The sequence below is a fragment of the Aotus nancymaae genome, unplaced genomic scaffold (genome assembly GCF_030222135.1).
Source record: "Aotus nancymaae isolate 86718 unplaced genomic scaffold, 86718_ANA_hifiasm-v0.15.2.pri h1tg000059l, whole genome shotgun sequence".
In the NCBI taxonomy this organism is placed as follows: Eukaryota; Metazoa; Chordata; class Mammalia; order Primates; family Aotidae; genus Aotus; species Aotus nancymaae.
Window position 1 is genome coordinate 35,853,492 of NW_026988473.1, and position 16,096 is coordinate 35,869,587.

General features: G+C 38.4%; 1 protein-coding gene across 3 annotated transcripts in view; it reads right to left on the reverse strand.

The window, feature by feature from the left end:
• The window catches only part of LUZP2 (leucine zipper protein 2), a 548,899-nt gene that overhangs the window by 123,727 nt on the left and 409,076 nt on the right, over positions 1 to 16,096 (reverse strand). For all 3 annotated transcript variants that reach the window (XM_012452226.3, XM_064365096.1, XM_012452224.3), the window contains one exon: positions 13,769 to 13,831. In XM_012452226.3, coding sequence (XP_012307649.2) covers positions 13,769 to 13,831 — 63 coding nt within the window. The remainder of the gene's footprint in view (positions 1 to 13,768; positions 13,832 to 16,096) is intronic.

Here is a 16,096-nt window from a genome sequence, read left to right on the forward strand (position 1 = left end):
GAACCTCACCCGGGAGCCTGAATAAACCCTTCGCATTGGATCTTCTTGTGCTAGCCTCAGTTTCTTCATTTTAAACTCGGCGAGAACAAACCTTACATTTAGTATTTAAAGAAATAAGTTCACTGTAATATCAGTAGCCCAGGAAATTCCACAAAGGAAATTATTTACTCCAAAGGACTCATGATTGTATCACTGTTCTTTATTTATTTAAGGAAGGAAATATGCAAATCAGCTCTACCTAGCATAAGATTAAGGGCCCCTTTCACTGTGAGGACATCTTGCAAAGCCAAGACATACATGCACAACCTATACAACATGATGCACAAAAAAAGAATATGTATGGAAGGTCAGCAATTCAATTCTCAACACACCCTTTCAGACTCAAGGAGCAATGTTCTAGAATTAGTCTTTGTTTTTTCTGCACAAGCATCCCGACTTATGCCTTAGTCACATACATTATTTAGCTTACATATACTGTTCTACAAAGTTTTATTCCAAAACAAAAAAATAGTATTCACTGTAATAGTAAGACAATAGTAAACAAATCCTGGTAAAGTAGCACTCGAGAGGCTGAAGACTGGCCACAGGCTAAATATTTAAAAGCTCATTCAGAAGGCAAATAGGTTGTATCTTGAGTACCAACTCTGACACACTTTTAGGAACTACTTCAAATATGAGAATGAGAAAGAGTTTGAGGCTAGATCCAAACAGTGGAGAAGAGAATCATAACCTATTATAAAGGTCTGAAATAGGCACAGGGTATCAGACTGGGAACATATAAATATGTTCATAATTTTCAATGTATTTACAAGTCCTGACATAATAACATTTTTAATGTTTTGTTTGCTTATGTAATGTCGTAACTTTTTTTTCCCAAATCCTGAATTAATGGTAAAATTTAATAAGAATGGAAGAATTTAAAATAAGAAAGGTAAAATTTCAATGTTATTAAAATTATAAGAATATTTTCTTAAAATTAGTACTAAAACAATCACAAGCCTGGCAGTTACTCAGTTTTCAAACAAATAAACATAGTAAGAAAGGAAATTAATAGAAATTTGGAACAAGCGTGGTTTATGCCCAAAGATATCCAGAGAAACCTTTTATCATTGCCTAAACATGCTTAGAATGACAGAAGGTAAGGGGAAATATGTAAAGCAATGGTTTCTAAACTGTGAAACTTTGGATATATGCAATCCATTTAAGTATCTGAAACATTTCACAAACACTTCTCAAAAAAATGCCTTATGTAAACCTATAAATGTTATGAACAAGTTCTACAGTTAATATCTTCCTGAAATGCATCCATTGATCTGAAACCCTTACTAAAGCATGAAGGCATCTTGGTCAAATAGAAAAAACACTTTTCTCAGTACCTGATAGATAATACATGTACATTAAATACTTTTGAACAAATGAATAAACATGAAGTCAGGAGACTTCTATTGAAGTTTTGTAACAATAAATAAGTTACTTTAAAACTCTGAGCTTGGTTTCTTTACCTAAATTCTTTTTAAAAGTTTAATACTTTGAGGTTCCAGAGAAAATGGTGGACAGGAGGCAGGATTAACTTGCAGCTCCCACTCAGATGAACAGAGCTGTGTATGGAGACTCACATAATGAACTTTTCCTCCACAAACTACCACAGGAACATAACAGGAAAGCGAAGAGAATCCATAGACCGTTTGAAGGAAGCAGATTGCTGCTGCAGTCTCCAGGAGACAGCCAAAAGACTGTGAGCGCCCAAAGTGTGAAAGTGTGAAAGGGGGATTGTGCACCCCTGAACACACATTTTCACTGGAGAAACTGAAGGTTCAGAAGGTCGAGATCATGGGAGAATGATTTGACCTTACCTGAAGCTGAGACAAATTTAGTGAGCTGAGTGAAATATGGAGGTAGGGGAAGCAACAGGAAGAGCCCTGTGGGCACAATCAGTCCCCAGGGAAGCCATTTTTGACATGGTCTCACAGGGGTCCTTGGGGAGGGCTGCCAGAGGAATTCAGAAAAGACCATAGGGAGAAGGTAATTTCCAGCTGTACTTTGTAACAATTTTGACTTAATGCAAAGTTGCCTGGACAGAACCTGGGGGAAGGGCAAACAGGGAGTGCAGACACAACACAGAAGCTGCAGCAGGCTGGAAGGCTAAAAACCTGAAAGCCCTGATTGCCTTTTTAGTGGGGAGGCCAGTATCCTGGGGCAAGTTCTCAGTACTGCTTACCAGCTGCCTGGAAATAAATTTGGTGATGTTGAGGAGGCTTGGTAAAAGTGAGAGCAGCCTTTTGAACTGTGTGGGAGTTGGGTGAGGCTGGTCTCACTGCCAGCTTTTCCCCACTTCCCTGGCAGCCTGCATGACAGCAAGGGCAGCTATAATTCTTCTGGGAACATAACTCAATTGGCCTGAGAACCACACTCCCATCCCCCATACCAGCTGCAGCAAGAACTACACAAGAAGAGTCAGAGTTCCAACATGTCTAACTCTGCCCCCGACCTGATGGTCTTTCTCTATGCCCCTGCCCCCAGCAGTCAAAGACCAAGGACATAATCTAGTGGGAGCTCTATGACCCCACCCACTGCCTGAGATACCCGAATAGTTCTCCAGGAGACCGTAAGGCAATCTTGTATCCTCCATATAGTACTGCAACTGATGGTCTCTTGAATGTGCCACTTCTAGGCTGGCGGCCAACCAACACAAAACCAGTGTACTAAACAAAACTATAACCAAAGACCCTTACAGAATCCACTTCTGTGAGGAGGTGAAGGTGCTGGTATCCATGGCTGAGAGACCTAAAGATGGATCACATCATAGGGCTCTTTGCAGACACTCCCCAGTAGCAGACAGAAGCCCACTAGCTCTGCTGGGTGGCTAAATCCAGAAGAGAAATAACAATCACTGCACTTTAGCTCTCAGGAAACCACATTCCTATGGGAAGAGATAAGCACCACATCAAGGGAGCACCCTATGGGACAAAATAATCTGAAAATCTGAACAATAACTCTTGAGCCCCAGGTCTTTCCTTTGATATAGTATATCCAAATGAAAAAACAAAAACAAAACAACAACAACAAAACAGCAAAACAGTTCCAGTAATGTGACAAAACAAGGTTCTATAACACCCCCAGAAGACCACACTAGCTCACCAGCAATGGATCCAAACCAAGACAAAATCTCTGAATTGCCAGAAAAAGAATTCAGAAGGTCAATTGTTAAACTACTCAAGGAAGCACCAGAGAGGTGAATACCAACTTAAAGAATTTTTTTTTTAAATTACAGGATATGGAACAATGAATCTCCAGAGAAAAAGATAGCACAAATACAAACAACCACAACTTCTGGAAATAAAGGACACACTTAGAGAAATGCAAAAGACACCAGAAAGTCTCAGCAATAAAACCAAACAACAAGAAGAAAAAACTTCAGAGCTCAAGGTCAAGCTTTTGAATTAACCCAATCCAATAGAGAAATATCACAATTCTAAATATGTATGCACCTAACACTGGAGCTTCCAAATTTTTAAGACAATTACTACTAAACCTCAGAAATGCGATAAACAGCAACACAACAGTAGTAAAAGACTTCAATACCCCACTGACAGCACCAGACAGGTCATCAAGAGAGAAAGTCAACAAAGAACAAATGAACGTAAACTATACCCTAGAACAAGTGGAATTAGTAGGTATTTACAGAACATTGTACCAAACCATCAGAGAATATATACTCTATTCATTGGCATATGGAACATTCTCCAAGACAGACCATACGACAGGCCACAAAACAAGTGTCAATCAACTTAAGAAAATCAAATTCATATTAAATACTCTCTTAGTCTTAGCCAAAGACTTCATGACCATGAAACCAAAAGCAAATGTAACAAAAACAAAGATAAATAGATGAGACTTAATAAAAAGAAAAAGCTTCTGCATAGCAAAAGAAACTATCAGCAGAGTAAACAGACAACCCACAAAGTGAGAAAAAAATCTTCACAATCTATACATTTGACAAAGGATTAATATCTAGAATCTATGAGGAACTCAAATCAGCAAGAAAAAAAATCTCATCAAAATTTGGCTAAGGACATGAATAGACAATTCTCAAAAGAAGATATACAAATGGCCAACAAACATGAGAAAATACTCAACATTTCTAAGAATCAGAGAAATACAAATTAAAACCATAATGTGATACTACCTTATTCCTGCAAGAATGTTCATAATCAAAAAATAAAAAAAATAGATGTTGATGTGGTGAAAAGGGAACACTTTTTACACTGCTGGTGGGAATGTAAACTACTATGACCACCACGAGAAACAGTGTGGAGATTCCTTAAAGGAACTAAAAGTAGATCTACCATTTGATCCAGCAATCCCATTCCTGGGTATCTACTCAGAGGGAAAGAAGTCATTGCACAAAAAAGATAATTGTACACACATTTTTATAGCAGCATATGGGCCTTTGGGCTGTTGCCATATTTTTGTAATTGCATATGTGTAAACACACACATACACACACACACACACCCCATAGAGTACTCATCAGCCATTAAAAGGAACAAAATAATGGCATTTGCAGCCACCTGGATGAATTTGGAGACCATTATTCTAAGTGAAGTAACTCAGGAATGGAAACCAAACATCATATGTTCTCACTCATAAGTGGGAGCTAAGCTAGGAGGATGCAAAGGCATAAGAATAATACAATGGACTTTGAGGACTTCACAGAAAAAGTGGGAAGTGGGTGAGGGATAAATGACTACACACTGGGTACAGTGTACCCTGCTCAGGTGATGGGTGCACCAAAATCTCAGAAATCACCACTAAAGAACTAATTCATGTAACCAACCACCACCTGTTCCTCAAAATCCTATTGAAATAAAAAAATAAAAATAATTCAAAAATTAGGAAAGTTAAAAAGTTCAATACTCTAGTGATTCTATTTGCAGAATTTTTGGAAAAAAAAAAGTATATTTATTAGAATTTAACTTGTCATTGTTTATGATACAAAATATGTAATCTTTTAAAACCTGCATCTTCACTCCATTAGGTAGTAAATAATGAAAAAAATAAGTGATGCTAGTTGGCTTTTGTCCTTTAAGCACACAAGGAATAAGCCTACAAATTTGGGTTGATTTTGACAAGGCAATTTACTTTCTCTTGTTTCTTATGCACAGAATTTACTTCTAAACTGTTAGTTCTTTTCAATTGATAGGGTATATACGCCAAAAATAAAACTCTAAGTCCCCTGACCAATTGATGGACTTTTCCTCTTGGCCCAGGGGATTCCTAAATTAACCTGAAAAACTAGTTCAGGCCAAGATGAGAAAGAGGGTGGGGAAAGCGGGGGGGTGGGTCAGACATGCCTTATTATCCTCTCTTCCTGTTCAAATCCAGGCACAGCAGTCCAGGATTTACCCCTGAAATAGAAACCTTAAGACTGGCAAAGCAGACTCTTTGTAGTGATAAGAAATACCAACATGATAAATAGCAGGTCCTAAAAGAAATTAAAACAGTTTACCACAAAATATATTTCTTTGATATATTTTGAAATGGCCATGCAAAGCTGTCTATTGTGGGAAAAATCTATGTTCTGTAAAGAATCCTTTTCCATTTTCCAGGTCTTTTTTCTGAGTCAGGAGAGAATTAACTAAGAGTTTGGCAACTAAAGTCTGATGGACATTTATAATCTATTCTCTCTGAATCCTGCTACATGAAGGCTTCATCTGCATATTAAAAATTTAGTATCCATAACCCTTTATCTTTACCCAGACACTGACTTCTGTTGATTCTAGGTCTTTAGATAAACTCTTTCAACCAACTGCCAATCAGGAAATCTTTAAATCCACCTATCATCTCCCCAGCCTAAGCTTCCAGTTGTTCCACCTTTTTGAACTGAACCAATGAACATCTTATATATATGTCTTATGTCTCCCTAAGATGTATAAATCAAGCTGTAGCCCAGCCCAAAGTGGTAGGCACATATTCCTGAGGCTGTGTCACAGGCATGTCTTTAACCTTGGCAAAATAAACCTCTAAATTAATTGAGAGCACTCTCATATACTTTTTGATTTACAGGTGGATTTTGCCAAGGTTGAGTATATGTCTAGGAAAAAGAAACACAAAATCACAGGAACATCTGTGATCTGTGCTTTTTCCAAACAGCATTTGGGGACGTCAACATTCTAGGGGAAGAAGGGGGCAATAGACAAAGAGAAAAGTAAAAAGGGGAGTGTAGATAAAAGGGGCAAGCAGTTGCATTCTTTTGAGGCTTTCATCAGCCCTCACTGAATCCACATTTTACATGTAAAAAGAGAAGGGAGAAGAACAGTCAAATAGGAATTCATCTCCCTCTTAGTGAATCTGCATTTTAACTTAAGAAAGTAAACACAGGGTAGAGGAAGCAGCAAAATATGCATTCATCTCAACTGAGCTGAGAGATGACAACCAGACCTATTTTTGTCCCTTACCTGTGAAAACAAGCTATTCATTTACCCTGTCAGGGTGAATTTCAACCATTTTAGGATAAAGACCTTGGGGCCCACAAGGAATTATCTTGTGAATACATTGTGAGGGGAGCCCCTGGGGAGGTTTGTAGACTTTATCTTTGTAGCTATCTCTTCAGGAACAAAATGGGAGGCAGTTAGGAGTGACTCAATTTCCAAGCTTGACTTTTTCCTTTAGCAAATTAAGTTTGAGGTCCTAAGATTTTTATTTTCCCTTCATGGATCTTTGAGTACGTGAGAAGAAATGATTTCTAAAAGATATAATCTGTAAATCACCTTAAAATACAAGGTAGAAATACAACTGGGAAAAATGTTGGTATCGTGGAGTCAAAAACTTAGATTAAGGGATATCTCTGCCACTTGCTAGTCCCAAAATTTCAGACAACTTTTATAACTTCTCTGGGTCTTGGTTTTCTGATTAATAATAAGAGAACAATAGTATCTTCCCTCTCTGACTCATATAATTATTTTGAGGCACAAATGAATGTGATTTGACAAGCTTCCAGCTTGTGGAATCATATAAAAAAATAAAATTGTTAATCACTCACACTTCTTTTCTAAGATGTCTACATTTTGGTACCAAACCTCATTTAACTGGAAATAAATTGACACTTGTTAACAAATAAATGGCACTGAAAATCATTTTGCTCATTAAGAATTAGTTTAACATGTGGATAAGTGTAAATTAATGAGACAGATGCACAAAATTACCTTAAATTACTCAAGAGTTTAAAAATTAAAGTAAAACTACTTTACAAAATTCCTTTATAGATATCTGGAATCATCAGGAAATAATCTGACACTCTGTTATACATACATGGAAATTCAGGTTGCAATGCCCCTCTCTTTAAGAGCAGATGACAATAGAGGTACCAAGTTAAATAAATACATCTAGTTTTTAGAGAAAATAACAATGATAACACATGCCATTGTGGTGTCTGAATTTCAGCAGGAATAAGTGCATGTAGTCTATCACCACACACTCCAGAACAATTAAGTCAGCATTTTAATCCAATAATATAAACATATGCTATAGGGATAGTTATCAAAGGAATAACTATGCAACAACCCTGCAAATGGACTTAATTCATGATGCCTCAACAGGTCAGTGTCAGGTCTCCATGTGCAAACCTGGACCCAGAAATCTGAAGTCCTGCCTGCCTTGACTAATTGTCCCCCACCCCCTGCCTGCATTCACCATTGTCTCTAATCACCCAGTGGAGCTTCCCAGGACAAGTCCCTCACCCCATCCTACCATTTTAACTGTTCTTATGATAATGTGAATACCTCTCACCCAGCCCTGCCATCTTAACTGTTCTTATGATAATGTGAACACCTCTCACCCAGCCCTGCCATCTTAACTGTTCTTATGATAATGTGAACACCTCTCACCCAGCCCTGCCATCTTAACTGTTCTTATGATAATGTGAACACCTCTCACCCAGCCCTGCCATCTTAACTGTTCTTATGATAATGTGAATACCTCTCACCCAGTGCTGCCATCTTAACTGTTCTTACCTCTCACCCAACCCTGCCATCTTAACTGTTCTTATGATAATGTGAATACCTCTCACCCAGTCCTGCCATCTTAACTGTTCTTATGCTTATGATAATGTGAAAGCTCCTTGCCCCATCCTGCCATCTTAACCGCTCTTCTGCCTCACCCCACCCGCCACTGTAACTGAACTTGTGATTACGTATTCTCCTTGCCCCTACCCTCCACCACTGTAACTAATCTTACTCTGCAACACCCTCGGCCCGCAAAAAACTACCCCAACTTATAAAGCCAATTCCCAACCTTACCCCCTTTGCCTGTCCTTTCTCGGATTCGGCCCACTTGTACCCAAGCAAGAAATAAAATGGCCTTGTCACCCACACAAAGCCTATTTGGAAAATCTCTTTATTAAATGCGTTTAATATTCGGTACTATTGGACATTTGATGCCGGAAACCCAGGACAGGGGAACTCCCATGGGAGATGAGTCCCCTGTTCCAACTTTCATAAAGAGATCTACCTACTGACCTGGGGTCATCAGACAGCCCACAGACGCACACCACTGGCTATTTTGGTAAGCAGTCTCTCTCCTTTTTGCTTTCCCATCCTTTTGTCTTTTCCTTTCTACTTCCTCCCCCTTTTGGTTTCATTCTTTTTCCACTGCAAAGACAAGGAAAATCAGGTAAACCAGGTTCTTCCGTGTGGTTCAGGACTGGAAAAAATCCTACGTAGGTCACAGATCTGGGAACCCAGTTTACCCCAGAGGTTTGACTATCGTGGAGACATTCACCCACCAGGCTCATGTCCGATACTGGTCAACATAGAGGACGCTCTCTTTGACCGCTCACCAATGAGGAGATTCAATCCAGGCTCAACTAGGGACGCCTATGGAGTGGCCAGGTTGCATGCCCATTTTCCTTGTCTCTGCTGCCTTTCCAGAACCATGGGCAATCATCCATCCTCTATGCCTCCCTCCTTTCCGCTGGCCTGTGTTCCAAAAAACCTTAAGCCTCTTCAACTGTCTCCTGACCTAAAACCCAAATGTCTCATCTTCTTCTGTAACACTGCATGGCCACAATACAAGTTAAACAATGGTTCCAATTAGCCAAAAGATGGCACCTTCAACCTATTTTACAAGATTTAGACAATTTTTGTTGCAACATGGGCAAATGGTCTGAAATACCCTACTTCCAGGCATTTTTTACACTTCGATCCATTCCCAGCCTCTGTTCCCAATGTAATCCCTCTCAAATTTTCCTTCCTTCTCTCCCATCCGCGCCCCCTGTCCCTGCCACCAGTGCAGAGTCTGCTCTCTCCATAAACCCTTCTGACCTTTCCCTTTCTCCTCAGGCTCTCCATCAGGCTGTTCCCCAACAGGCTGAACTAAATCCTGACCTCCCCACTGCCCCTTCTCCCACTTCCTACACCTCTTCTGTCACTTCTCCTCCCCACACCCACTCTGGGGCACAGTTCAGTCTAAAAACTAGCTCCCCCATCCAGCAGTTTCCCCTTCTAGAAGTGGCTGGAGCCAAGGGCATAATCAGGTTCATGTTTCTTTTTCTTTATCTGATCTGTCCCAAATAAATCAGCACTTAGGATCCTTTTCGTCAGACTCTACTAAACATATCCAAGGGTTCCAATATCTAACTCAATCCTATAATTTAACCTGGAATGACTTAAACGTCATTCTAACTTCCACTCTTTCACCAGATAAACGAGATAGAGATTTTTCTCTGGCTCAATCTTATGCTGACATCCGCAGATGCCATGAGCTAGCCCTTCAAGAGGGTGTCAGGGGTACCTAAGGAGGAACCCCAATGGCAATACCAGATGGGCTAGCCTAATCTTGCCAGGTGTGACTACATGTTCTCTTGCTTAGTTGAAGGACTTAAACAGGCAGCTTACAAATCTGTCAATTATGACAAGCTTAAAGAAACAACCCAGGGCAAGGATGAAAACCTCACCCAATTCATGGCCCGCCTGCTAACACCCTTAGGCACTTCACTGCGCTAGATCCAGAAGAGCCAGAAGGCTGTCTCATCCTAAATATGCACTTTATTACACAGTCTGCCCCTGATATTAGAAAAAAGTTCCAAAAGTTAGATGCAGGCCCTCAAACCCCACAACAGGAATTAGCCAACCTTGCCTTCAAGGTATTTAACAACAGGTAGGAGGCAACCAAGTGGCAGCGCATTTCAGGCCTGCAAATGTTGGCATCTGTGGTAAGAGGAAGCCCTGCTCCATCAGCTAAGCCACAACCATCAGGCAAGTTACCAAGATACTCCCCTCCAGGATCATGCTTCAACAGCCAGAAACCTGGCCACTGGGCCAAGGAATGCCCGCAGCCTGGGATTCCATGCTGCTACAAGTGCCAGGAAACTCGCCACTGGGCGAATGACTGTTGGCAGCCTCCTGCCCACCTCACAAGTCATATCCTATTTGCAAGGGGCCCCATTGGAGGTCAGACTACCCAACCCCCACTACTGACACCCCAACGGCACCTGGAGCGCAAGCCAGCTCCTTTCCAGATCTCCCTGGCCTGGCCACTGAAGATTGATGCCACCTGGATGCTCCTGGAGCCCCATGGAACATCACGGATGCGGAGCTATGTGTAATTCTTACCATGGAGGGTAAGTCCGTCCCCTGCCTCACAGACACGGTGGCTACCCACTCCACTTTACCCTCTTTTCAAGGTCAGTTTCTCCGGCACCTATTACTATTGTGGGAATTGAAGGCCAAGCTTCTAGACCACTCCAAACTTCCCAACTTTAGTGTCAGCTAAGACCACCTCCTTTTCCTACTTATTCTTGGTCATTCCTAACTACCTGGTTCCTTTATTAGGCCTAGATAGCTTAACAAAATTGTCTGCTTCCTTGATTATTCCTGGACTCCAGCCCCATCTCACAGCCACCCTTTTGCTGAGTTCTAAGCCTTCCCTACAACCCCGTCTTGTATCCCCAAATCTCAACCCGAGTGTCTGGGATACATCTACTCCATCGTTGGTCACTGAACATAAGCCCATTATTATTCCACTAAAACCCAACCATCCCTACCCCGCCCAAAGGCAGTACCCCATCCCTCAACAAGCTTTGCAAGGGCTGAAACCTGTTATCACCCGTCTGTTAGAGCATGGCCTCCTAAAACCCATTTAAGGCCGGGGTCGTCCACTGTAAAGGGCACCGAAAACCTTCAGATCCCATTGCTCAAGTAAACGTCCTAGCAGACAAGACAGCTGGAAAAGCAGCCAATGCACTACTATTTACCCCACCTAGTGGACAGTATTTTTCTTTTTCATCAATTAATCCTCTTTATTCAACCTCAGAGTCATTAAAGTACCAGTCACTTCCCACTCAAGGTAACTGGCTTTTAGATTATAGAAAATTAATAACCTCCACTTCCATCCATACTGCTGCAAATGACATGATTTTATTTTTTATGGTTGTGTGTACATATGCCACATTTTCTTTATCTAATTATCTGTTGATGAATATTACAATTGATTCTGTTTCCTATTGTGAATAGTACTGTGATAAACCTATGAGTGCAGATATTTTTTGATTTAATTATTTCTTTTTGGGGAGTAGATACCCAAAAGTGAAATGTTAACCTCTGTTGTATCTATATCATAGAAGATCATTTAAATTTAGATAAAACATTGAAAATTAAAGGCTATCTTTGTGTTTTTAAATTACAAATTTTAAATATATAAAACATATAAAGAATATATATGTGTATGTATGCATTGCAACTGAGATATATATGTATATATATATCAATCACCAGGCAGATATAATTCATACAAAAGGAACTAGATTGAAATATGAGATATGTCAAAATATTGTTTGCATTTATTTTGAGTGAAGAGATTTTAAGTTTTCCTTTGGCTTTATATTTCTTGATACTTTTTTGAACTTTTTCTTCAATGAATAAATAATACTTAAGTTTTTTTTTTTTTGAAGAAGTACATTTGTCAAATCTATAAAGAGCACTAAAATGGAGATTAGATATTCTAGAGAATATCATTTCCAAATGAAATCAAAGAGGACATAAAGTAACTCAAGTCTCTGGACAACTAACAGTTAAGCCTCACCTCTATCTTTAGTGGAGAATTTATACTTCAGCTGGCAGCCTTCCTCAAGCTAAAGGCGGCTCTCAAGCACTAATAAGGGCACCAAATTCATCATTATGCCTTGCAATTGTCAGTATAAGTCATTATTTTTAGGAAGAATGTAAATGCTTTGACAGCAGGCATTACTCCTTTAAAGTCTACATTTATTTAAAAAAGAAAACCCACAAATCTATTCAAAATTGAACATATCCTAAGGGGAAACTACCTGAAATCTACTATTCATCTCAAGGTTTACCAGTTTGTAGACTCATTTTCAAAGGTGCATGGGTGAATGTCTTGTAACAGATCCTTTAGTGCTATGAGGTTGGTGCCAAGAGTAATTGTGGTTTTTGCCATTTTTTTTTAATGGTAAGAACCGCTACTCTTGCACCAACCTAATAGTTGAGTTTCTACTGTCTACTTCCTTGACATTATCTGTCTGTCTGTCTGTCTGTCTATGTATCTATCTGTCTATCTATCTAATCTATCTATCATCATCAACATGTTTATTCAAGACTTACACTGCACTGCTGGTATATTAGTAAGCAAATCAGATAAGTGTGCTGCCGTCAGGATGAGTGAATGAATACATTATGGCAGAAACCATTGGCTGCCTCCCACAGCAACTCCCTTCCTATTACTTATCTGTAAAAAAAAACAGTCCCAATAGAATCTAAAAATGATAAGGTTTTGCTTTTGGATGGATGCACGACCTAGTTTGGGACCTAGTTTGGTGAATCTTCTCAAAAAATTCTCCTCCTTCATAAAAACAATGATCTTGGAGGATAAATGCTGCCTTTTTCTTTTTTGATTGTGTATACAGTTAGATGAAGACACAATATATATATCTTTAGTGACCATCATGATTCTATGAGGAACCAAGGCTTAGAATAAGTAAGTTGGAGGTTGTTATATGGAGTGATGGGGAGGACAATGAAAAACAAACCCGAGTCTTGGTGACATAAACTACAACATTGCCATACTTCCAGCCCTTTTATTATTTGAGTTAATAAAAGTCCTACAGTGGAGCAGGTTTTGGGAGTATTGTATATACTAAAGGAATTCTAATTCATGCAACTTCATAGTCCCTTTGTATTCAGATCTCCTGATTTCATAAAATTTAAAATGACATGCAATAACAAGGTTTACAAATAATGTCTCATATTTTAAGTAATAAAAAGTTTCTACAAGTCCTGATCTTGGTAATATCTGAAAGCTGATGAATCACTAATCTATATTCAACTGGCATATTACATAGAAATAAATCACTGAATATCTGAACTGTCTCATTGTCTTCTGCTCATATTTCTTTCTAAAACTCTGATTTGAAAAATAAATTTAAAAGATTCAAAAGGCCTTGTATGGTCTACCTTTGCATAAGTCTCTTAGCTTAAGATCTGCAACTCATGAACTCTGGGGAACGAGGATTTGTTTTATAAGATTCCTAACCTGCTGGAATGAGGCAGGCCTTTGATTAAGAATGAAAGTAGAAAATAATACTTTCACTTATCTCCATTAATTAAGTAGGCAAGAAAATAAAAGTATTTCTAATGCAGTCAAATGCAACTCCAATTCATGAAAAATGTCAGAAATTAATTTAAACTAAATAATGTTTTTGATATTTTAGGTACTGGGCTAGCAAGTTTCAGGGAAAAGAGAGAAAGAGACTCACCTTAAATAATAAATCCTTCTTCCCATAACGAAGCTCCTTCAGCTGGGCTTGAATTTTTTTTGACTGTAAGATAAAAAACATGGATAAGTGCTATAACTCATTTATATTTATTTCCAAACTTGAAGATTTAAATTCTTTCAGACTTTAAAGGAATACATTTGGCAGCCAAGCAATGCACAGTTCAACTAATTTAGAAATAAAACAGAAAAGCTTAAACTCTGCTTTGAGAATCAGACATCCGGACATTCTAGGTAGAAAGTGAAAAACCAAAGCTTGTTTAAAACATGTTATTTAAAGAAAGTTGATTATTGTTCTTCCCCAAATCCACAACTAAACATGGAGAATTTCTGTCACCTAGGCTTGGCCATCAATCTAATTTTAGATGCTAATTACCTGTGCATACGTATGCCTGACTTTTTACTACTTATTTTCAATTACTTTTTTTTTTTAATCAAATGCAAGTAAATTTGAATTTGCCATTTGACCAACGAGAAGCGAGTATGACCAGAAGCAAGAAAAGTTGCTATGATGCTAACATGCTGAGCTGAATTGTGTTTGGACTTTAGAACAATACACTTTTTAAGAGGGCTATCACAAATATGAAAATACTTAAAAAGAAAATATTTCTCAGCAGTATGCTTTGACTACCACATTGAATTATGGTCCCTTAAGACACAGAATGATGATCATGCATTTTCAATTTTTCAGGAGAGTCCCAATTTCTAACATTATAATATAAGGACTTCAGTTCATTGTATTTCTGTACCTAAAATTATAGGTCCTGATTCTTTACTCAGGCAAAAACAAACAAAAGAAGAAAACTGCCACCACCAATAACAACACACACACACAACACACACACACACACACACACACACACACACACACACACACATACAATAAAAAGATTAGCATGATCACTTGAAGGAAAAATTGATAATTAAAATGTATTTGAGTGGAATTATAAATTAGTCTCATCACTTTGGGAAACTGGCAGTTTCTGATAAAATTAAACATATGTACACTGCATTACACTGCAGTATGTCCTAGGTAATTACCCAAGAGGAATTATAACATACACAAAAATGCTTATAGTATCTTTATTCATCATCAAAAGCTAGAAAAAGCATATGTGTTAATAAGCAATGAAGAGATAAATGGTAGACTACTCATGACGTGGAGTACTAGAATTCCGCTGAGCAATTAAAAAGGAATGACGTACTGATTTATGGAACAACATGAACAAATTGCAAAAGCATTATACCATGTGAAAGAATCTAGTAACTAGAAGCTATAATTTATATAATTCTGTTTGGATAATATTCTAGAAAAGGCATACAAATAGGGACAGAAATCAGTTTAGTAGTTAACATGGGCTGAGGGTTGGAGGTGAAAATTTTATATAATATGGCAAGAAGACATTTTGGAGGGTAATGAAAAAATTCTATATTTTGAATCTATACATTGGTCAAACTCATCAAACTATACACTTAAAGTAGATAAATTGTATGTATGCAAATTATATCTCAATAAAATTAAATTTTAAAAGCAGCTGGCTATAGTAGGTTACAAACCCAAGATCCTTATGTGAGTATTATATACTAGTAAACTGTGTTATGTCTTTAATAAAGAAAGTTTCTTTAATAAAGTCTACCTATATTGTCAAAATATAATTTTCCAAGCTTACAAAGCATGTATATGAGTTTTCCACTGAGCCAACTGCAAGTTTATAGTGATTCAGTTTTCTATAATATTCAGAATATTTCTTTTTTCTGTTTTTTTTTTCTTTGAGATGGAGTCTCAATCTGTCACCTAGGCTGTAGTGAGTAACCCAATCTCAGCTCACTGCAACTTCTGCCTCCTGGATTCAAGCAATTCTCCTGTGTCAGCCTCCCGAGTAGCCGGCTCTACAGGCACAGACCACCACATCCAGCTAATTTTTTGTATTTTAGCAGAGACAGGGTTTCACTGTGTTGCCCAGGCTGGTCTCGAACTCCTGAGCTCAGGCAATTGCCTGCCTCAACCTCCCAAAGTGCTGGGATTACAGGCATGAGCCACTGTGCCTGGTCCCAGAATATTTCTAATTATGCAATGTACTTGATTTGTGAAGTAGGAGCTGTGTTATAATGGCACAATAATTTTTCGAACATTGTTCAATGTTGTAAGTACTATCAATTCAAGTGGAAACTTGAAAGCGTCGTCAATGATACACCACGGAAAGGTTCTAACATTGGAAACACAGTTTGTCACAGATATTTCTATTATAAATCACCTGCATTTCATGATCTATTGAATCAGGAAGTTAATAAGAAAAAATAAAAAGAAAAC